This window comes from Salmo salar, chromosome ssa07 (assembly GCF_905237065.1).
Source record: "Salmo salar chromosome ssa07, Ssal_v3.1, whole genome shotgun sequence".
Lineage (NCBI taxonomy): Eukaryota > Metazoa > Chordata > Actinopteri > Salmoniformes > Salmonidae > Salmo > Salmo salar.
In genome coordinates, this window is record NC_059448.1 from 24,089,390 (window position 1) to 24,111,894 (window position 22,505).

General features: G+C 40.6%; 3 protein-coding genes across 4 annotated transcripts; 1 reads left to right on the top strand and 2 right to left on the bottom strand.

The window, feature by feature from the left end:
* Nucleotides 1-840: 840 nt before the first annotated feature.
* Nucleotides 841-9,546, bottom strand: LOC106608801 (ubiquitin carboxyl-terminal hydrolase 26). The gene is made up of 12 exons (XM_045721755.1): nucleotides 9,403-9,546; nucleotides 8,882-9,003; nucleotides 8,688-8,788; nucleotides 8,360-8,478; nucleotides 8,162-8,232; nucleotides 7,925-8,056; nucleotides 7,510-7,605; nucleotides 6,944-7,072; nucleotides 6,598-6,726; nucleotides 2,798-2,823; nucleotides 2,622-2,656; nucleotides 841-2,524 (listed from the first exon to the last, which is right to left on the bottom strand). Exons 2-12 carry the CDS (start codon nucleotides 8,945-8,947, stop codon nucleotides 1,692-1,694), a joined length of 1,737 nt encoding a protein of 578 aa, XP_045577711.1. The 5' UTR covers nucleotides 8,948-9,003; nucleotides 9,403-9,546; the 3' UTR covers nucleotides 841-1,691.
* A 239-nt stretch (nucleotides 9,547-9,785) lies between these two features.
* Nucleotides 9,786-10,795, bottom strand: ubil (Ubiquitin-like protein). Its single transcript, NM_001141322.2, has 2 exons — nucleotides 10,606-10,795; nucleotides 9,786-10,428 (listed from the first exon to the last, which is right to left on the bottom strand). Exons 1-2 carry the CDS (start codon nucleotides 10,748-10,750, stop codon nucleotides 10,292-10,294), a joined length of 282 nt encoding a protein of 93 aa, NP_001134794.1. The 5' UTR covers nucleotides 10,751-10,795; the 3' UTR covers nucleotides 9,786-10,291.
* Nucleotides 10,796-11,050: 255 nt separating this feature from the next.
* r1441 (Probable E3 ubiquitin-protein ligase RNF144A-A) lies at nucleotides 11,051-20,569 on the top strand. Of its 2 annotated transcripts, none has more exons than XM_045721350.1 (4): nucleotides 11,051-11,593; nucleotides 12,210-12,310; nucleotides 16,577-16,750; nucleotides 19,782-20,569. In XM_045721350.1, exons 1-4 carry the CDS (start codon nucleotides 11,584-11,586, stop codon nucleotides 20,235-20,237), a joined length of 741 nt encoding a protein of 246 aa, XP_045577306.1. In that variant the 5' UTR covers nucleotides 11,051-11,583; the 3' UTR covers nucleotides 20,238-20,569. The 2 variants fall into 2 exon arrangements, with proteins under 2 accessions (XP_045577306.1, NP_001134826.2); NM_001141354.2 differs by having other exon boundaries at nucleotides 11,173-11,449; nucleotides 19,782-20,568.
* Nucleotides 20,570-22,505: the final 1,936 nt, after the last annotated feature.

Consider the following 22,505-nt stretch of genomic DNA (forward strand, 5'->3'; position numbering starts at 1 on the left):
TTTGAGGCTATGTGTACCAGTGTACCTTGGTCTCTGTATGCAGTACTCCACCCAGTACTAAAGTTGTTATCAATGATATAGTCTCGAAAAAAACAGACCTAGGCAACAGCACTACTTTATGACGGAACATTGTGTGGGACGCAACCCATCTGCCGAGGAAGACTATTAATGATACCTAAAAATAATCTGTCTTTAAACCTGAGCTGTGAGGCTGTGATTTGACAACCTGCAAAAGTACAGTTTCTTTATGCTTATTTAAAGATGGTGGCAGTTAGCCTAGTGTTGGGCCAGTTACCGAAAGGTCGCAAGCACTTAACCCAAATTGCACTGGATAAAAGTGTCTACTAAAGGGCCTCCTGAGTGGCGCAGTGGTCTAAGGCACTGCTTCACAGTACTAGAAACGTTATTACAGACCCGGGTTCATGTGACACAACCGGCTGTGGACGGGAGTTCCATAGGACAGCGCACAATTGGCCCAGCGTCGTCCGGGTTAGGGGAGGGTTTGGCCGGGGTTGCTTTACTTGTCCCTGGTCTTAAGTTGAGCGGTGTTTACTCAGACACATTGGTGCGGCTAGCTCCATGTTAAGCTGACGGATGTTAAAAAGTACGGTTAGGCGGGTCATATTTCAGAGGTTGCATGACTCCACCTTCGCCTCTCCTGAGCCTGTTGGGGCGTTGCAGCGATGAGACAAGTTTGTAATTGAAATTGGGAGCAAAACAGGGGGTGAAAAAATTAAGTGTCTACTAAAATGTAAGAAAAATATTTTGCGTTTTAAAATGTCAGACCAAGGATTATCTCTAAACCTCTTGTGAAGTATTTCAAGAATTAAGATGACTAAGTTATTTTCTACATACAAAGCATCTTTAATATACAGTACTTTGTAAACACTTGGACAAGAAAGTAATCTGAGTAAAATGATGAACGATGTTGAACATTAGAGGCTAATAACAGGACTTCAGTTAAAGTTAGTTGTTAAACATATATAAAAAGATAAGACGGGTTAAATACAGCATTGTTCCCAAAATCAGAATATATTCCATACATTCCTCTTTCAGTTTTCAAATTGGACAAAACAGAAACATCAAATTTAGCCATCTCACTTCTTTTCCATTCCCGCCTCTCCTTCCCTGTAACGGCTGTCGAAGGGATTAGACCAAGGCGCAGCGGGTTGCGTGCTCATCATATTTTATTTATAAAGTGAACACGACAGAACAATAAACAAAGAACACCAGTCCAACAGTTTCGCAGGCTATACACAAAAGCAATGCAAAAAAAAAACAACTACCCACAACGAGACAGGTGAAAACAAGCTCCCTAAGTATGACTCTCAATCAGAAACAACGATGTACAGCTGTTCCTGATTGAGAGCCACACCAGGCCAACAAAGAAATACACAACCTAGAATCCTAGAATACCAAAGCAAGAACATACACCAAAAACCCCGGAACACATAAATACAACACCCCTCTACATACACATAACCCCCAAACCACATAAAACAAATACCCCCTGCCACGTCCTGACCAAACTACAATAACAAATAACCCCTATTACTGGTCAGGACGTGACATTCCCTGAAGTTCCTCTTTCTTCTTTTCTTGTCTTTAACCAAAAGCTCCATCTCTTCTACACTTCTCTTTTCATTCTTCTTGCATCGTTATTTTGTGTGTGTGTATGTGAACCGTAGCATTTATTGACACATGTGGAGTCGGGACATAGTTTGCTTCTTCTTAGACATACCAACGGTGCGACCACTGCAACCAATGATCTTGGTGTGCTTGCCACGGACACCCCAGAAGCGCCTGAAACCACAGTGAGCCTTGTTCTTCTTCTGCCTCTCAAGAATCTCTCTCAGCTTGTTGTCCTGAACGTTAGCAAGGACCTGGCTGTAATTGGCATCCTTTTCGTCCTTCTCCATCAAGAGTTCATTGAACTCTTGATGGATGTGAGAAGAATGTGATGGGATGGTCTCACACCTGTTTGTAGAGCTGGAAGACTCTCCGTACTTGATCAGACTTGTCTTTGTCTCACCGAGATGCGTTTCTCCCTTTACCACGACACCCTCACTGTCCTTATCTACCCTTCTCACTACATCATCCTGTTCTATTTTCTCCACAACATTATCCTCTTCTTTCAATGATGAATACCTGATGGGCAAAATATAGTCATGATAAAACACACGGAGTTTGCCTAATTTCTGACATATCTCTGGACTCTGCTGTTTCTCTGTTATCAAAGCCACATCATATCGTCTTGTTTCATCCACATCCTCTCTCCTGTGTGCAGCATCCTCCTTTCTTCTCCCTATCAAATCATCATCATCTCTTCCTGTATCTGCCTTTCCTACATTTTCCGTTCTTCTGACTGCAGCATGTTGTCCCTGTCCTTTATTTCCATCAACACCGTGATCATCATCTCCACTTGTCTTTACTTGAACATGCTCTCCAACCTCTGTAACCTCATCCTCTCGGATTGAACCGTGAACTTGGTTGGTTCCGTGGTTCTCACGATCTGAAGCATGTGCTTTGCGCGGGAAGGAAAATGAAAGACATCAGTGATACAGTTTCAAGGCAATTGATAAAAAGAGCACAGTTCATGAATAGTTCATAAATGAACTTACATTTCCTGTACATCAGTAGATAAGCACTCCAAGAACTAGAGAGAGAATAGTTTGTTACCTTACTTACTAATTGATTACTAATTGGAACGCCTGTTAATGTTCTGGTTCATACATTTGGCGATAAACTTTGGATACATAACTGGAAACACAAACACACGTGAATAAAAAAATCGTACCTTTCAATCAGTGGAGCTGGTTGGAGCTGTAAGGGAGGAGCAGCAATGCGTCAAAATTAAATAAATAAAACACATTGCCAATGGCCTTACATAGGATTCTGACAGAGTAGCATGGTATTTGTGGTGATTCCCCACCAAATATATGCAAATATGAACTATAATCATATCTGTTCTTGAAGTGATAACCCCCTTGTCTGATTCACTCCAGCGGTGATTTTATGATGTCAATCTTGGTGGGCAAAACAACCAATTTCTTTAGATGCGTGCCAGCGAAGCCACTGCACAACTCTAAAAAAGACATAAAATGCACTATGACGGTGACCACAAACTGTTAGGGTCTACATCAAGCTGTCCCAACAGGGGAGCTTATGGCTGACTTGCTTAAGTAAATCTGGTTTCTACTGACTCCTTGTGGATTTGTGTAACTGGATAAGAACCGCATTCTCCTTCAATAATAACCAATGTCGACATGAGTTTAGACTTTAGTTTAGATACACCAACCTTATTACATTTATGTTCAGTAAATTCATGATGTTTGTTCTTTTATAATCAACACGTAACTGTAAGTATAAGCAAGTGCAAGCAAACGAGCTGCGACGAAGTAGGCCTATTCATTCAGCACTTTCAAAATGGACAGCGACAGAAGTTCAGATAGATGTTAGTTCAGGTCATTTCAGCAAGATGTTGAGGCCTTAACTTTACTCTTCTTTAAGTCACAACGGAAAAAAGAAAGAGAGAGAGACCCAGACTCAGCGGTTAGCCTACCATTTGAAGTATTTTATTTGGCCTACGTGGTCTAAAAAGGAAGGACAATTCAATTACAAGGATCCACTTTTATAGACAATATACAGATGCACTGACAGCGCACTGCGCAAACAAAACAACCCTCACAATGTCAACTGGAATTGCAAGGGTCTATTACTAAACTTTTGTTGAACAAAAGTATTTGAATGGGAAGAAACTGTCACTGGCAAACATGGTTACGAGAAGGGGATACTATAATATACTGTTGTTGGGTCTGTAACTTACAATGCAGATGTACAAACTATGGCGTATAGAACGATAAGTGATTAAGAGGCAAGCCGTAATTTGAATTAAGACATGAGCGAGCTGAGATGGATGTAGTCTATATGCCGCCTATTCGTTCAGCACTTTTGAAATGGACTGCGACATAATTCAGAACATGGGCCGTTCTTACAGTATTCTCCCTGTACACCAAGTCCCAACAGTAGGCTAAATTAAAACTCATACAATGGGGGCACGTAAGCAGACAATGAAAGCTGTTACAATATTCGATGATGACATTTCTCTAAAACAGGCCATAGGCTACATGTGCACCACTAAGGCAGAACAGTTGTACAAACAGGCCCTGCAGTGCTGCCTCACAATTGCCACACAATGTAATGCATGCTATAATTCTGGCAAGCACATACCTATTCTCCTGTTGTTGGTTGTGAAGGTTGATAGCTCATCTATATGCGGTGTCTAGCTGAGCCACAATGTTTGATTTCCCCAGCAATCCGAGTTTAACCTCCCTGGGCAAGGTGGGACGTTTGTTATAAATGCTATAACTTCAATTTCTCAAACATATGACTATTTTACACCATTTTAAAGATAAGACTCTCGTTAATCTAACCACACTGTCCGATTTCAAAAAGGCTTTACAGCGAAAGCAAAACATTAGATTAAGTCAGGTGAGTACCCTGCCAAAAATAATCACACAGCCATTTTCAAAGCATGCATATATGTCACAAAAACCAAAACCACAGCTAAATGCAGCACTAACCTTTGATGATCTTCATCAGATGACACTCCTAGGACATTATGTTATACAATACATGCATGTTTTGTTCAATCAAGTTCATATTTATATCAAAAACCAGCTTTTTACATTAGCATGTGATGTTCAGAACTAGCATACCTACCGCAAACTTCCGGTGAATTTACTTAATTACTCACGATTAACGTTCACAAAATACATAACAATTATTTTAAGAATTATAGATACAGAACTCCTTTATGCAATCGCGGTGTCAGATTTTAAAATAGCTTTTCGGCGAAAGCACATTTTGCAATATTCTGAGTACATAGCCCGGCCATCACGGCTAGCTAATTTGACACCCACCAAGTTTGGCCCTCACCAAACTCAGATTTACTATAAGAAAAATTGGATTACCTTTGCTGTTCTTCGTCAGAATGCACTCCCAGGACTTCTACTTCAACAACAAATGTTGTTTTGGTTCGAAATAATCCATAGTTATATTGAAATAGCTCTGTTTTGTTCGTGTGTTGAGGTCAGTATCCGAAGGGTGACGCGCGGACGCATTTCGTGACAAAAAATTTCCAAATATTCCATTACCGTACTTCGAAGCATGTCAAACGCTGTTTAAAATCAATTTTTATGCGATTTTTCTTTTAAAATAGCGATAATATTCCAACCAGGCGACGTTGTATTCGTTCAAAGAGACAAAGACAAACATGGAGTCCTCTCGTGCACGCGCGCTCCAGTGTCAGTGTTCCCTGCCTGACCACTCACAAAATCTCCTGCTGTTTTTCGCTGTTTTCTGCAGAGCTCTCATTCCACTTTCTGGCGCCTTCTGAGAGCCAATGAAAGCTTTAGAAAATGTCACGTTACAGCAGAGATGCTGTATTTTTGATAGAGATGCCCTAGAAGGACAACAAATTGTCAGACAGGGCACTTCCTGCATGGAATCTTCTCAGGTTTTGGCTTGCCATATGAGTTCTGTTATACTCACAGACATCATTCAAACAGTTTTAGAAACTTTAGAGTGTTTTCTATCCAAATCTACTAATTATATGCATATTCTCGTTTCTGGGTAAGAGTAGTAACCAGTTTAAATCGGGTACATTTTTTATCCGGCCGTGAAAATACTGCCCCCTAGCCCCAACAGGTTAACAACATTGTCTTTATGTGATGCACAATTCTCATGTTTTGAGCTAGACAGATGTTTTAAATCCTTGAACCCAGACTTGGACCACACACCCTCCCCACTGAATAGCAGGCAGGGGAAGCAAAATAGGGATTGGTTTGAGATGCCAAACCATTCATTGTTGAATTTGCGATTTCCGACTTGTTGTGAAATGTTTATGTCCAATTAAGTTTTATCCTCAATTTCTCTTCAAATGACAAGGATTGAAAAGGATGTGCCAGTAAAATGTCAACATGATTCATAATGATGACTGCTTGTCAATCTTGCGAGCTAAGATTTTGAAAATATGATGTTGACATAATCAGTCTAATCAAAGCTACGGTAGATAAAACATGATTTGACGTCTTTTTATCAGTGGCCAATGACCTTGAGCCTTCTTGGATGGGCAGTTCTAATGTAACTCTATGGCAGCACCCAAGGGGCTTGAATTTTCTAGCTCTCCCAGTAGAGTTGGCAGTGACATAGTGTCCCCTTGAGTGACAGAACACTGAGCCAATCACAGCACAACTAGAGAACATTACCAACCCCTACGCTCCGTATTTTCCGCTGGCTGCCCCACCACCACAGAAATCACTTAGCTAGGCTGAAACACCTGCATTTTGGAGCTGCCTTCCTCAAGAAAGAAAAAAATAGACCATGTTTGTATGCGGCTTTATCAACTCAACGATTTTTAGTTTTTACATTGTTTGTAAACTGACGTCTGACACGTATTAATGCCACCAGCCCTGAACAACGGGTTGCCACTGATTCACTCACAGACCCAAATAAAATGGCAAATACAATTTATGATATTAGAAAAATGATGGTATAGGCTGTATTCAATGAAATAAATAAAATAATCTCGCATACCTTTGTGACATATGAGTCATTGAATTCATACCAGTTATAATCTTCAAAGGACTTGATCTTAGCAGTGTAGTGTCCACCTCTGAGACTTCCGAAATGGTCCACAATCGCATAGAGTTCATAGTCACATTTCTGTTCAGATAAATCAAAAGACATGCCAATAACTGAACTACAGATGTAAAAACAGACATCACTAAATATGTTATTTTTCTGATGGGCAATAAAGTGAAGGCGATATACAGTACGACATAATTATCTGTTTAATTTAGTATAGCTACATTGCGAAGACCTAAATGTAGACTTGTATGAGAACAGAACCTGTTGAATAAAGGTTTTGTAAGTAGTCTACCTCTGTCTTTAGTGTGTGAGGCACATCCACGTAGCAGTTGATTTTGACATATGACATGCTGTAGTAGTCAAATTCAAACCGCTTGAGGAGCAGAGTAAGAATTTCTGGGTGATATTCCATCTTGCATTCCTATAGGTGACAGTGGGAGGCATTGTAATACAATACCTTCTACAGTGAAAAGCTTGATTTCCATTTTTAAGAACCTTTGGTACAATAATTAAAGCTGTACTAAGCAGAAATGCTCCGCCATTTCCTGGTTGCTTAAATTCTAATAGGTTGCCTAATTTCAGTTTGTGTCAAAGTAAGCACGTATAGCATAGAGAATAATTGTACCATCTAAATTGCTGTGAAATACTGTATCTTTTCCATACCCAAAAATATAATTTTTTCAGCTGTTTGAAGCTGGTGTACAACACTGAAAGTAAAAGATGCGAAAACTAAACTTCAGAACAGGAAGCATATTAATAGTGCACAGAACTACCGCTTCTTAGATATGATTTCACTGAGAATTTTATATATATATATAAAATTCTCTTTAATTTGGTATACTAAATGTCACTACTCACAATGGTTGCATCTGATTTCTTTTCACATTCATCACAGTACACTTGGTTTTCCCCACTGACAGTTGAAGACTTGAAGAACTCCTTAAAGCCATCTTTCTGAAAGCACAGAAACACAAAATGTTATCTTTCTCCAACATACTGATATATTTGCCTGAATTTGTTTTTATTGTCATATTATATCAACTTATAATATTAACTACAATACCATGATCATGAAAACTGAGACAAATAGTAGAGTAAGCCTACACACATGCCAAATTACGACATAATACATTCCCACTGGACGATTATGCTAATATTGAATAACAATAATATAGGCTATGGCATTTAAAGTGTTAGCCCTGTCATGATCATGTGATATCTGCCATCATAAAACAATGTTTTTTTGCTTTCGGTTAAGATATATTTTTCCTACCACACTGTAGGTTTTGTAAGAGCCAGAGGGATCTGCTATTGAGAGGGGCAGTGTCCAAAATGGACCAAATCCATCACTCATCACATGTTTTCCTAAACAGGTAGTGATGTGCCTCAGTTGTCCTTTGAAGATCTGGAGACAAACTTTTGTCAGTCTTGTCATATCATAACTTGTAAACATTGCATGGTTAGCTATCAGGTTTTGTCCAAGATGAGGTAAGTAATGCTGTATGCCTACCTTTGACACTTCAGGATTGACCATGCCTAAAATCTTCTCTAAATACTCAGCCGCATCACATTCCTTGTATACTGGGGGGGAACAATGAAGGGTCTTCTACTACAAATAACTGCAAATACAATACTTAATACTACATAACATCACAAGCTGTACATCTAACAAAGTGTATTATTTAGCATCTACGAAAGCTCAACTCACCATCATCAATGCCTAGTATTGATGAGATGCCCTTTGTGTTCGTTTCAATTTCACGTAAAGTTGTAAACAACTTTTTCAGCTGAAGATCAACAGTGTCTTCTTCTTGGTGAGGCCTATTACTGTAAAAAAAAAAAAAAGACTGATTTTGTTAAGATATACAGTATACGAGATGTTTAGTATTAATCTCAATGTACTGTGTAATGATAATGTTTCAATAGTAGAGACATGAGACATGTATTTAGTTAGATACATGTCTCTGGTATGACTCAATCTATTTCTAATACTTTCACATACAGTATCATTGGCACACAGAGTAAGAATGAAAAACCTTTCAACAGCCTCTCTGAATTCTTTAGTCATGAAGAGGACCTGCAGAACACTGTTCAAATAACACGTTGCCCCTTGATTAACCAGGCCATGCATGGTGTTCTAAAAAGGAATAGAGTTATCAATTAGTGCATAAATGATCAAATACAGATATAGCTGCATTGTGTTGTACTGTACATACAGTAAATCACATACCTGTTCCTGGGGTGGGAAGTATTCTTTTGAGCCTCGGTAGTGTCTTGTTGAAATGTTCAGCTCCATTGTTTTCAGTAGTTTTCACAGTCCAAATAAACGCAATAGAACACCCACTTGATGACCTGTAAATGTAAGATTTGATAAACATGAATTGCGCTTTAGGTTATATGGAATTCACATACGCAAGATTTCCAACTCCAGAATGTTTCCACTTGCATTGATAGGCTAATGAAAGAATGCAATGGGATTATCAAATCAAATGCAGTATTTCAATTTGTCAGTTGAGTTATCCAAAAGTGTTTCTAGTTTGTTTAGTCAATAGAGCAATACAAGAAAATCGAATTTAGGCTAGACTATACATATTGTAACGACCCTGGGTTTATAAGCGCGGAAATCGACTCGGCCGCTAGAGCATGCTTTTGCGGCACAGTCGATAGCGCGCCGGACTTCGGGCTTGAAGGTCGAGGTTTCGAAACCTGCTCGCTGCTGTTTCATTACAATATTATTCATTCCAAATGTACCGATTTATTCGTGTATTCTTGTAGCCGAAAAGCGTCCCTTCGAGTTGTCACCTCTAAGGAAAAACAACGACGATGAACCGGCTAAGCTGCTACTGTCACTTCTAAAACTTCACTTTCGATTTCGGCTATTCCTGTCAGTATCACACGGCTGCAATAGAACAAATATGAACGCCTTTTTAAATGTTCCTTTTTAGCAAAGTTGTCCTTGTGAAGGCACACTCAGAAAATAATTCAACGTTGAATTGTTTTTCAATCACATCAAACGAAACTCTATCCTTAAAGGGGCAATCTTCGATTGGCACATACATTTTGGACTTGAATTTAAGATATATAGGCTTGGCTCTATGATTCTTGAAGAATATAACTTTAAATGCATGAGTTGATCAGATAATGCAATGTTTTAATCGTTTATTGAATAATTACAGTTAGGTTTCAGGCGGCCCAACTAGTGTTTCTAATCACACTTGGACACACATTTATGCTTCTGCATTAATTCTCTGCATGGACGAAAATAAATGAATAAATAGTCAACCAAAATATTTAAATATGGATACTGTAACTGTTATTTTTCCAAATGAATGAGTCACAGAAAGAGTTCAGAATTTGGAGAACATTAATTTATTGTTGTTGTTGAAGACTTCCCTACAGTAAAGTCACAGATAAAAAGAAAATATAGTTGAGAAGTTCTGGTACAGGTTCAGAGAATAAACAAAAATGCTTTCTGGCCACATGTTGTTTATATTTTGGTTAAAAAAGAGGCCATACATTTATCAACATCCGCTCCTTCGTGTGCTTTGGCAATGGGATTGGCAGTGAGATTAATATTACAAGCCTACAGTATTAAAAAGACGTCAAAATGCAGGCAGAGATGCTCTCTTCTGTCCATTCGTCAATGTCCCCATCCTCCAGGCACCCTCATCACTAGCTGAATGACAGACTGGTTCTGGATCCCATATGAGGAGAGCACGGATGAGTCCTCCAGCTGCTTATCTGTGAAGATCAGTCGCAGGGTCTCCAGATTGTCCCCTAAAAAGGTCAGATGTTTTAGTCAATACAGTTGACAACTAATATCATTTCCTTCATCACTGCTCAACCATTACCCCGCAATTAAACGAAATACTTAATTTAGTTAATAATCGAATTACATTTAATGAAACTCTCATAATGATTAATGATTCCACTGTGGAATGAATATCTCTCTACCTGAGTTCCCCGGGAGTCTTTCAGAAATTTTATTTTTCAGTTGCAGTACTGTCATACTGTTCATTTGTTCTTCCGTATTGCTCAGGTCTATTACCATTTTCTCCCCTCTGAATCCAATCACTACGACCTGGTAGATCTTTCCCATGGTTCTGAATATGTGCGCGAGCTGCTCAGGTCTCCGAGTTTTTCTGTCGATTGGTGTAACTGTTTGTATGCGAGAGAATGAGGAAGGCAAAATGCTCCTCCTTCTCAGAAGCAACGACAAGTTGTCTACCTTATCACATGACAAATAATAAACAGACCTACGTTTTGAGTACATAAACTAAACTGAAAGTAGGTACAGTGACTTGGGATCTCGGGGGGATACCATCACACTCAAATAAATGACCAGTAAACAAGTTTGACTGACATTTGGTAACTGAGATCCGCCAGCTACTACAGGTGTATCTGCATTACAACGCTGCAGTTTAAAATGTTATGAGAACATCCTCAAGTGAATGCAGTCAACATAATTTACCGTATATCACGTGTCTTCTTGAAACTTGAAAGTGAAAGCTTCTGATTTTGAATAACAAGTCCAAGGGATATACAAGGGCTTAGCGGGACTCACAGCGGGACATTTTATCCCGCGAACGCGGTACCGGCACAGCATTCAAGGGAGAGCACACCTGCCTCCGGTGGTCATATCATCGTCCCACGAGTGAGCGTGAAGAAGTAAGATTACTGTACAAGACGGTGAAGATAGAGAGCAACACGATGACAACCCAACAGCAGGAGGAAGAAAAGCGATATGACCCCGGAGACGCCACGCTCAAATTCGTCAACCGACAGGACGATTTAGATCGTAAGCAATCCATTTAATCAATAAACCAACACTAGCCAGGTAAAATAAAACAAGAAAAATGTGGTATTCATTATTACTTGGCCCCAACTAGTCAATGTCCTCTTCGTTCCTGGAGGAAAAGAGTCAGTGGTGTAATGTGCGCAGGTAAAAATACTTTAAAGTACTACTTAAGTAGTTTGTGGTATCTGTACTTTACTTGACTATTTATATTTTTTACATCTTTTACTTTTACTCCACTACATTCTTAAAGATAATGTACTTTTTACTCCATACGTTTTCCCTGACACCCAGAAGTAGCTACTCGTTGTATTTTGAATGCTTAGCAGGACAGGAAAATCGTCCAATTCACGCACTTATGAAGATAACATGTGGTCATCCCTACTGCCTCTGATCTGGCGGACTCACTAAACACAAATGTTTCGTTTGTAAATTATGTCTGGGTGTTGGCGTGTGCCACAAGTAAATCGTGCAATCTTGTTTGTTTAATATAAGGAATTTGAAATGATTTACACTTTAACGTTTGATACTTAAGTATATTTGAGCAATTACATTTTCTTTTGATACTTAAGTATATTTAAAACCAAATACTTTTTGACTTTTACTCAAGTTGTATTTTACTGGGTGACTTTCACTTTTACTTGAGTCATTTTCTATTAAGGTATCTTTACTTTTACTCGAGTATGACCTTTGGGTACTTTTTCTACCACTGAACATGTTTTCCAGAGTTTTCCATTATTCAATTTCCTCGTTTTGTTCTCAGCCCTAGATGATGACACTGAGACTCTGAAGGCAGAGATGTCTTGTGGTCATGCGGTAACCCCGGAGTCACTGACCGGATGGTGTCGCAGCCTACTGGACCAGGTAGAACCTACTCGCTATTCCTTAAAAGGGGCAATCTGCATTTGAAATAATAACAAAGCAGTTTTGGTAAAAAACGGAGGGTTTGGGCTGGAGAAATGTAACCTCTCTCAAATTCATAAACAGAGCTATGGATGCAAGGGCTGACCGTGATATCAGAATTATAGCTTTAACCATGTTCTGAGGCTGTACAGTGTTTATTTACATTTACTTTGTTTACAGAGTAAAACAAGTGTACATTTGGGGTTCTGATGGGGTATGACCAATGTGTAGAAACCCTGGATGACTGACAGGGGGCACTGTGTTGAAGCCACCTTGCAACTCCTCAATTGTAAAAAATATTTAGAAAACTATAGAAATGCATTTATTATTGTTTACATTTGTTTTTGACATGTTTATTTTATTACAGACACCTTAATGCATACTTTTAAATTATATTATGTGAGCTTAAAAAAAGAAAAAAATATAAGAACATTTTCCTTAGAGTATATATTTTTGGTACTAATGTTACTGGGGGAAAAAATACTTAAACATGTAATTTGTCCTACAGCATTTCATTGAAATACTGTAGGATTCCATTCATTTCTATGGAGGACTGCTCCTACTTGGGAGTGGCAATATGCCCAACCGGTGGCTTCAAAGCCGCTCAATGGCCCAAGCATAGCATCAGCATTGGGTATGACAGTTGAACTAAGCTCATATACTGAGTGTACAAAACATTAGGAACACCTTCCTAATATTGAGTTGTACCCCCTTTTCCCTCAGAGCAGCCTAAATTCTTTTTACAGGGTGTTAAAAGTGTTCCACAGGGATGCTGGCCCATGTTGACTCCAATGCTTCCCATGGTTGTATAAAGTTGGTTGGATGTCCTTTGGGTGGTGGACCATTCTTGATACATACGGGAAACGATTAAGCATGAAAAACCCAGCAGCATTGCAGTTCTTGACACAAACCGGTGTGCCTAGCACCTACCACCATACCCTGTTCAAAGGCACTTAAATATTTTGTCTTGGCACACATACACAATCTCAAGGCTTAAAAATCCTTATTAAACCTGTCACCTCCCCTTCATCTACACTGATTAAAAAGGATTTAATAGAATAAATAGGATTTAGTAGAATTAAAACCACCAGGTTTCCATCATAGACTCAATTGAATAAAAAATAATTACAGGGGGCAGTTCAGAAAAATGAATCCCATGCAAATCTTCCTCTGGAATAAGGCACTTTTGGAAAATAATTACATAACCAACGTCTCTAGTAATACTATAGCTGTCTCTCTCCCCCCCGCCAAACTTTCCATGTCAGGGCCCTGTTGCATAAAACAGCTTCATTTTCTACAATCAAGACAAGAACATAATAAACCACGTTTCGTGTAGTTACCTTTTTCCTCAACTTGTTCATATTACTTTCTAGTACGTCGAGCTAGCTTACAAAGTAGCTACAGCTAACTAGCCAGCTAGCTTTGTAGCCATGGATTGTGCACCTTCCATTGTTTAGATAAGTAGCTACTTAAGATAAGTAGCATAAGTGTCCTTATGACCTCAGTGTGGAAATATAATAATAAAAAATACGTGCACTGCCCCTTTAAAAATCAGTGAGTCTATAGGGCCTATCATTTATCATAAATTAATATTAAATAGGTGTCACGGTTGTCGTAGTGTTGAGACCAAAACGCAGCGGGGTTATGTGCACTCATCTTTTTATTAACTGGACAAAGGTAAACCACAACGACGAATAACAGGCCGGTAAGGCACAAAGCTATACACAGCACAATCTCCCACAAAAACCCATGAAAACAAACTCCTAATTATAGGACCTTCAATCAGAAGCAACGATAACCAGCTGCTTCCAATTGAAGGTCCAACCCCAATAAACTAAACATAGAACTAGACTAGACTAGACAGAACATAGAAATACACTAACATAGAACAGTGCCCAAAAACCCCCGGAATACATAAATCCAACACCCCTCTACATACACACCCCGAACCATATAAAACAAATACCCCCTGCCACGTCCTTACCAAACTACAATAACAAATAACCCCCATTACTGGTCAGGACGTGACAGTACCCCCCCCAAAGGTGCAGACCCCGGATGCACCTCACAATTAAACCCCCCCCCAAAAAAGGGAGGGAAGGGAGGGTGGCTGCCGTCAACGACGGCTCCTGTGCTACACCCCCCCTCCCCAAACCTCCTACATTGGAGGTGGCTTAGGCTCGGGCCTCAAACCACCCCCTGACCAGTCCACTCCTCCCAAGTACCTCGCCCTGACACGTCACTGTAGACCCTGTACTAAACTTTATGAGCTCTGGACTGTAGTACGACTCACTCGGTTCCGGACTAGACACTGTTGCCGGACACTCTGGACGAGACACTGTTGCCGGACACTCTGGACGAGACACTGTTGCCGGACACTCTGGACGAGGTACTACTGTTGCCGGACACTCTGGACGAGGTACTACTGTTGCCGGACACTCTGGACGAGGTACTACTGTTGCCGGACACTCTGGACGAGGTACTACTGTTGCCGGACACTCTGGACGAGGTACTACTGTTGCCGGACACTCTGGACGAGGTACTACTGTTGCCGGACACTCTGGACGAGGTACTACTGTTGCCGGACACTCTGGACGAGGTACTACTGTTGCCGGACACTCTGGACGAGGTACTACTGTTGCCGGACACTCTGGACGAGGTACTACTGTTGCCGGACACTCTGGACGAGGTACTACTGTTGCCGGACACTCTGGACGAGGTACTGTTGCCGGACACTCTGGACGAGGTACTGTTGCCGGACACTCTGGACTGACGCACTGAAAGCCTGATGCGTGGTGCTGGTACTGGATGTGCCAGTTTGGGGACACGCGCCTCAGGGCTAGTGCGAGGAGCAGGAATAGGCTGAGTTGGACTGGGCTGATGCACTGGAAGCCTAGTGCGTGGGGCTGGTATTGGAGCTACCAGACTGGAGACACGCACTTCAAGGCTAGTGCAAGGAGCGGGAACAGGCTGAACTGGATTGGGCTGACGCACTGGAGGCCTGGTGCCGGTACTGGATATACCGGGCCGTGGAGGCGCACTGGCAGTCTAGATCGCACCTCCTGCACAACCCGTCCTGGCTGGATGGAACTAGTAGCCCTGCACAAGCAAAGTGCTGGCACAGGGCGAACTGGTCTGTGCAGGGGCCTGATGGTTGCCGTGCGTAGAGCGGGCGTAGAGTAGCCTGGACCTAAGAGGCGCACCTGTGACCAGATGCGCTGCGCAGGCATCCTCCTACCAGGCTGGATACCCACTCTAGCACGGCACTTGCGAGGGGCTGGGATCACTCGCACTGGACTGTGCGTGCGTATGGGCGAGATCGTGCGCACTTCCGCATACCTCAGCGCCCTCCACTCCATACGTTCTTCCCAAAAAGCACGGGGAGCTGGCTTAGGGCTCACCCTTGGCCCAGCCAAACTACCCGTGTGCCCCCAAAAAAATAATTATTGGGGGTGCCTCTCCGGCTTCCTCGCCAGCCGTGTTCCCCGGTAGCATTCCCAGTCCTCACCCGACTTCCTCCATGGGCCCTCTCCAGCCAGAATCTGCTCCCATGTCCAAAACTCCCGATAGTCCATATTAGTGTTCCGTTGCTCCTTACCCCGCTGCTTGGTCCTTGGTTGGTGGGAGATTCTGTCACAGTTGTCGTAGTGTTGAGACCAAAACACAGTGGTGTTATGTACACTCATCATTTTATTAACTGGACAAAGGTACACCAAAAAAAAAAAAACACACCAACGACTAACAGGCCAGTGAGGCACAAAGCTATACACAGCACAATCTCCCACAAAAACCCATGAAAACAAACTCCTAATTATAGGACCTTCAATCAGAAGCAACGATAACCAGCTGCTTCCAATTGAAGGTCCAACCCCAATAAACTAAACATAGAAATAGACTAGACTAGACAGAACATAGAAATACACTAACATAGAACAGTGCCCAAAAACCCCCGGAATACATAAATCCAACACCCCTCTACATACACACACACCCCGAACCATATAAAACAAATACCCCCTGCCACGTCCTGATCAAACTACAATAACAAATAACCCCTATTACTGGTCAGGACGTGACAATAGGTTGACATAGATTCAAACTAACCATATTAATCGAACAAATTATATATTTTAATATGAATTACATCATGCATATTAAATATATTGCACTATTTTGATATCCAATGTCCATCCATTTTCCTTAAACTTTTCTTCTTTGTCCTCCCAGGGTCAGTTCAAGTTTTTGTGCCCTGCACTTGAGGATGGCACCTTTGTGAAGTGTGGTGCTGAGTGGTCTTACCAGGAGGTACGTAGGCTGGCTGTTCTGACCACTGAGGAGATGGAGCACTTTGAGAAGACCATGGCAGCTTTGGCTGCTGCCACATACTGTGAATACAAATCAGTGAGTGCATGTTTTATTGTTCAAATTCTTTGCAAGGTTGTTTTTACTACTGTATAGAATATTATTATTATTTTATTTATTAAACCTATATTTTATCAGGGAGTCATACTGAGACCAAGGTCTCCTTTACAAATGAGCCCTGAATTACATAAATTACAGAAAATACACACAACAATATAAATACAAAATGCAAGCAGAAATAAACAAACACATTCATCAGTAATAGGTCCTCAATCAGCTTTCTGAATGAACCTAGAGCAGGCCTGGGCAATTATTTTCCATGGAGGGCCACATTAGAATATATTTTTGCCATTGCGGGCCAGAATCATATTACAGGATTATACATCATGTGTATGACTATGTTGACAGATATATCTACGGTAAACCACATCCAGATATGCTATATATTTTACATTTTTAACATGCACAGAAATAAACTACCTCCATGTTCTCCTTTTGGTAGGTATTTCATTATTAAACATGCAATGAACTACACTGAGTGAAAAGTACACTGTGCATTCCGCACCACGGACAGAACTCTTCTTAATGGGTATGCACAAAAACACAAGAAAGAGAGAGAGCTCAACATTACATTTAAACTACTCAAGTGTGAGGAGTGAAGTCTCTGATGGGCATTGACTAGAGCAGTGAAGCCAGGTATAGTTTCTGACGCCGCTATGTGCAGGATTGCTGAGAGGTAAGAGTTAGTTGCAGGTCAGTGGGAGCGTTATCCACATTTGAAGGTGAAAGGAGAGGAAACCAACAGCATGTCATTTTCCAGCACTTTGAAATCCTTAAAATGACGAGAAAACTCACCGTTCAAAGCACGCAGCAGCGATGTATACTTCTCCCGCTTGTCGTCTGATTGGGAACAGACTAGTAGGGTCGGAAAGTCTGTGAGATTGTTGGCTTCTACTTGACGGGTCAGGAGGAGTAATTTTCCCTTGAAGGATTTGACAAGGCTGTACATCTGATGTGCAAAAAGGCCCTTCCCTTGTCATTTGGAATTCAGTTCATTCATGAGGGTCATGATGTCCACGGTGAAGGAAAAATCAGCCAACCATTCTTTATCTTGCAGTTGAGGGAAATCCACATATTTTCCATTCATTTTTCAAAACTCAGCAATCTCTGACTTCAGGTTCCACACCATTTTAAAGCATCTTCCCCAAACTCAGCCATCTCACGTTTGTGTGGTGGGGGAAATCTGCGTGACCCGACTCTGTCTCTTCCAACAGTAAGACAAACTGCCTGTGGTTTAAAGACTTTGCTCTTATGAAGTTTTCCACTTTAGTGACTGTATCCACAACATGGCTCATTTTCAGGACACATTTACAGAGCACCTCCTGATGAATAATACAATGCAGGAAAATAATTTGCTGATCTTGGTTCAGCACAGCTACTTGATCTTGTATCCTTTTCAAAAAGTCAACGTTTTTTCCTCTCAAGTTTGGGCACCCATCAGTGGTCACACTGGATAACTTTTCAAAACTCAGTCCCAGCTTTGCCACACACTTATTAACCTCCTCCAATAAATCTTTCACTGTGTTTGTGCACTTCATTGACTGCACTGAAGCAAGCTCTATAATTTCAAAGTCTGGAGTTATGCCACGTAAGAATATCAACAACTGCACCGCATCACGTGCATCACTGCTCTCATCCAAGGCTAAGGAGAAATAGGTGAAATCCTTTACCTTGTCCTTCAACTGTTGTTCCATATTCTCTGCAATGTCCTTAACACGTCGTGTCACTGTTCGTCTTGACAGGGAAACATTTTCAAACAGCTCTTTCTTGTCGGGGAAAAGTATTGCTGCAGAGTCAATTAAATATTCTAGCAATTTTGTGGGACAGAACATAGCTAGCTCTCGCAATTCTGTTGTTTGCTGAATGCAGTTTTGTGAAAAGTCCTTGCTGCTTTTGCAACTGAGAAAGCAACTCTTTCGATGCACTTGCCCTCTTCTCAGAAGACATATTACTGTATTTCTCTGCATTCTTCGTCTGGAAGTGTCGGGATAAGTTGTAGTCTTTCAAGACAGCGATGCACAATAAACACACAGCTTTCCCTGATACCTCAATAAAGAAATATTTTAATGTCCACTCTTGCTGGAACACACTACATTCATTGTCTACCTTCCTTCTCTTTGAAATGTTTGAAAAACTCATTTTTGCGCAATTTCTAGCTAGCTACTATTTGTAATTGTGACGTGTGGCAGCCTGTCAGTCACTTTCTGTCCTCGTGCAGTTGTTATTTATACGTGCCTTCACGTGTAAATCATTACACAAAGGAAAGGCTTGGGCTTTTAATTTGAATAGCAAATACATTTTTCAAAACTTTACTATCGCAAATTCTTTATGTGATCTGAACATGATTCCGCGGGCCGTATTGAATCAGGTCGTGGGCCCCATACTGGCCCCCCGGGCCGGCCTTTGCCCAGGCCTGCCCTAGAGTCACCAAAACATAAAATGTAAGGACATTTAGAAAATTGTTCCACAAATAAGGTGCAAGAAAACTAAAGGCTGATTTACCTAACTCAGTTGAGACCTAAGGAATTTACAGCATTAACCATCCCTGAGACCGGGTGTGGTAACTCGTATGTCTAAAGTTTAGTAAAGATGTTAGGTACATTGGAACTTTTTGTAAAAGGGATTTATAAATGAAAACATAGCAATGTATCAACCTAGGTGACATCAGAGGGCCAACAAATTTTCTGGTAGAGAAAGCAGTGATGAGTACTAAAATTGTTGCCTGTAATAAAGCGCAGTGCACTGTGATAAACTGCATCTAACGGCTTTAATGAAGTGTCAGTAATAATAAGGCATAATATACATACAACTACAGAGCTATGAACAGGTGGGTGGGGACAGATCACCTCTTAACTACAGTACATAGCTTTCCTCAGAGATTCTTTACTGTGTTATCCAAAACGAGTAATTGCACATGTTTTATTCAGTTATATCATTATGAATCTCTGCATGCAGACAACAATAGGGATTTACTCATCTCCCCCGCTTACCCTACCCTCTTTTATAACAGTGCCCTGTCTGCGAAACCTTCGTAGAGAGAGAGGACCTCACCAACCTCAGTGTCCTCTGCACAGTGTGCACTGCAGACAAAGGTCAGAGGTATGAGTTCTGCTGGCAGTGCCTGAAGCAGTGGAAAGGTCCCGGGCCACGCTCTGACCGCTGTGACAACGATGGCTGTATCAACCAGGACCTGGAACTGCTGAAGAACTGTGAAACCACGTCTCTCCCTCAGGTGGCAGGTGTCACCGACTGCCCCTCCATTCGCGCCTGTCCCACCTGTGGCCAACAGGTGGAACACGACAAGACTGGTTGTAAGAATATTCTCTGTCCAAGGTGCAATAAAGAGTTCTGCTTTGTGTGCCTTAAGCTCACGGAGGATTGCTTGGAGACCAGCTCATATTTCACAGCCTGCTCTGCTGGTGTTGCCCCAAGGCAGACCTCTATACCCACCTGGAAGAGAAACTGAAAAATTAGACACCTCTTATTCACTGCATATTGTAAACTCTGCTTACATTGTCTCCAACAGAACACGTAGGTAGAAATCTTGCTCCGCATACAAATTTCATCTCCATATATTGTACAACGAGAGTTTGTGTGCAGTGCTTCATGGGAAGCATAATGTTTTCTTTTACCATCTTATATTATAATCTTAGATATTATACAAAGCGAGTTTCATAGTGTGTAGACTCAGTGCTTTATGTTAATTATGATTTCCATATCATCTTATCATTATTATCATGTTGCTTATGTGCGTCGTCATGTAATGTAATAAACTACTGACAAAAGTAACAAACTTCATCTGTTTGTTATTGATGTTTTTGTACACCATAACAACAATGGAAATCAAACTGACGTCTTCATTTCGGGACACAGATTTGTGAGATCAGAATAATAAAAGGAGGAAAAAAATGCTTATACCAGTAGCAAACATCTACCCAATAATACAGTATTTTACTGGTAAAACAAAACCCTTAAACTCAAAAGTCCCATTTATACCGAGACTGTGCAGATCTTAACTGATGTCTTATCAAACATCCCATTATATGTAAAAGGACTAGGCTAACACATAATGCATGAAAGATGAGCTTTTAAGCATCAGTAACACGTAGCTTTCAATATACAGTAAATCTAAGTGGTATAGAAGTGGAGAAATGCTTAGTTTTAAAACAGTGACAGTAATAACTGTTCATTTTGTGCCACTAAACAATCCTTGACAATGCAACAACAATAATAAAATATTAGAATACGAACAAATTCAAGGACATTGTAATATCAAAGGGCAAATTCATGGACATAGATGTGGATGGACGAATATTTAAAATATGTATACTCTTCTGAGACAAATATCAAGAACAGTCTGACAGTGAGATCTGTAGGCCTATACACTGGATAGGTTATCAGACATGCAGGGACAGATAGTGTAGTGCAGGGGTACTCAACTACTATTTGAGAAGGTTCAGTGACACAAATTTCCTAGGTGGCAGAGGTCCGGATGGATATCTTCCTTTATCTGCGCTGTGGTACAGCATAGTAACAAACATAGTCGTCTACGACTTAGGAAACATGTTATATAACATTTCAGTTATGCAACATCTACCCATCTGAAGATCTGTTTTGCTTCTCCTGACAACTATGTCACATTTGTGACCAAGAAGGAGTTCTGGATGAGCAGCAGCAGTTCTCTTCCAACAGTGAAGTCATCAAAGCGAGCCTTGAAGTTATCCACAATTGGCCCAGCGTTGTCCGGTTTAGGGGCGGGTTTGGCCTGCAGGGGTGTTCTTGTCCTATCACGCTCTAGCGACTCCTGTGGCAGACCGGGCTCAATGCACGCTGACACGGTCGCCAGGTGTACGATGTTTTAAAAAGACAACTTAACGTCTATACTGATACACCATACTAGGTACGTACATACACTTCAATCATTAGAATATTTTTGTGCACTCTAGAAAACAACATATACTTAGTTTTACACATATTCAATAATAATTTAAGGTCAATAAAGGTTTTCTGCAAAATAATGAAAGCATACTGTTGTTCAGATAGAGCATGATCAGCAGGGCGGGCAAAAGAGTACACAACTGTATCGTCTGCATACAGGTGCAGGTAAAACTTTATTATTATTATATTTATATATTTCTGACAAAACAATATTATTAATGTATACAATATAGTTGTTTATTAGACCTTTTAACATATAACACAATATCTAGGTAGTAACAAATGTTAGATGCAACATTTGAACAACAATTTATACCCCCCTCGGGTTATGATGTACAGTTGAAGTCGGATGTTTACATACACTTAGGTTGGAGTCATTAAAACTAGTTTTTCAACCACTCCACAAATTTCTTGTTAACAAACTATAGTTTGGGCAAGTCAGTTAGGACATCTACTTTGTGCGTAACACAAGTAATTTTTTTAAACAATTGTTTACAGACAGATTATTTCACTTATAATTCACTGTAGCACAATTCCAGTGGGTCAGAAGTTTACATACACTAATGTCGTGTCTTTGGCATCATTAACTCTGAAGACATGTTTTTATCAAATAACTCTCTGTATTTATTATTACGTGATTAAACTGATTAATCATGTAACTGTAATTAACTAGAAGGTCGGGGCACCAAGGAAAATATTCAGATTACAAAGTTATAATTTCCCGAATATAACTTCCAGATATTATAATATCTGATCGATTTGTCTCCTCATTAAAGATGTGTTAGTTTACCTCGCG

Bases quoted from the DNA above. Each gene is read 5' to 3' on its own strand.
- LOC106608801 (XM_045721755.1), bottom strand. From the start codon at position 8,947: ATGGAGCTGAACATTTCAACAAGACACTACCGAGGCTCAAAAGAATAC. The intron at 8,789-8,881 runs GTATGTGATTTA...ATTCCTTTTTAG, and splicing joins ACTTCCCACCCCAGGAACAG to AACACCATGCATGGCCTGGT. The intron at 8,479-8,687 runs GTTTTTCATTCT...TTTTTTTTACAG, and splicing joins TTCAGAGAGGCTGTTGAAAG to TAATAGGCCTCACCAAGAAG.
- r1441 (NM_001141354.2), top strand. From the start codon at position 11,362: ATGACAACCCAACAGCAGGAGGAAGAAAAGCGATATGACCCCGGAGAC. The intron at 11,450-12,209 runs GTAAGCAATCCA...TTTTGTTCTCAG, and splicing joins CCGACAGGACGATTTAGATC to CCCTAGATGATGACACTGAG. The intron at 12,311-16,576 runs GTAGAACCTACT...TTGTCCTCCCAG, and splicing joins GTCGCAGCCTACTGGACCAG to GGTCAGTTCAAGTTTTTGTG.
- ubil (NM_001141322.2), bottom strand. From the start codon at position 10,750: ATGGGAAAGATCTACCAGGTCGTAGTGATTGGATTCAGAGGGGAGAAA. The intron at 10,429-10,605 runs GTAGAGAGATAT...TGACCTTTTTAG, and splicing joins AAGACTCCCGGGGAACTCAG to GGGACAATCTGGAGACCCTG.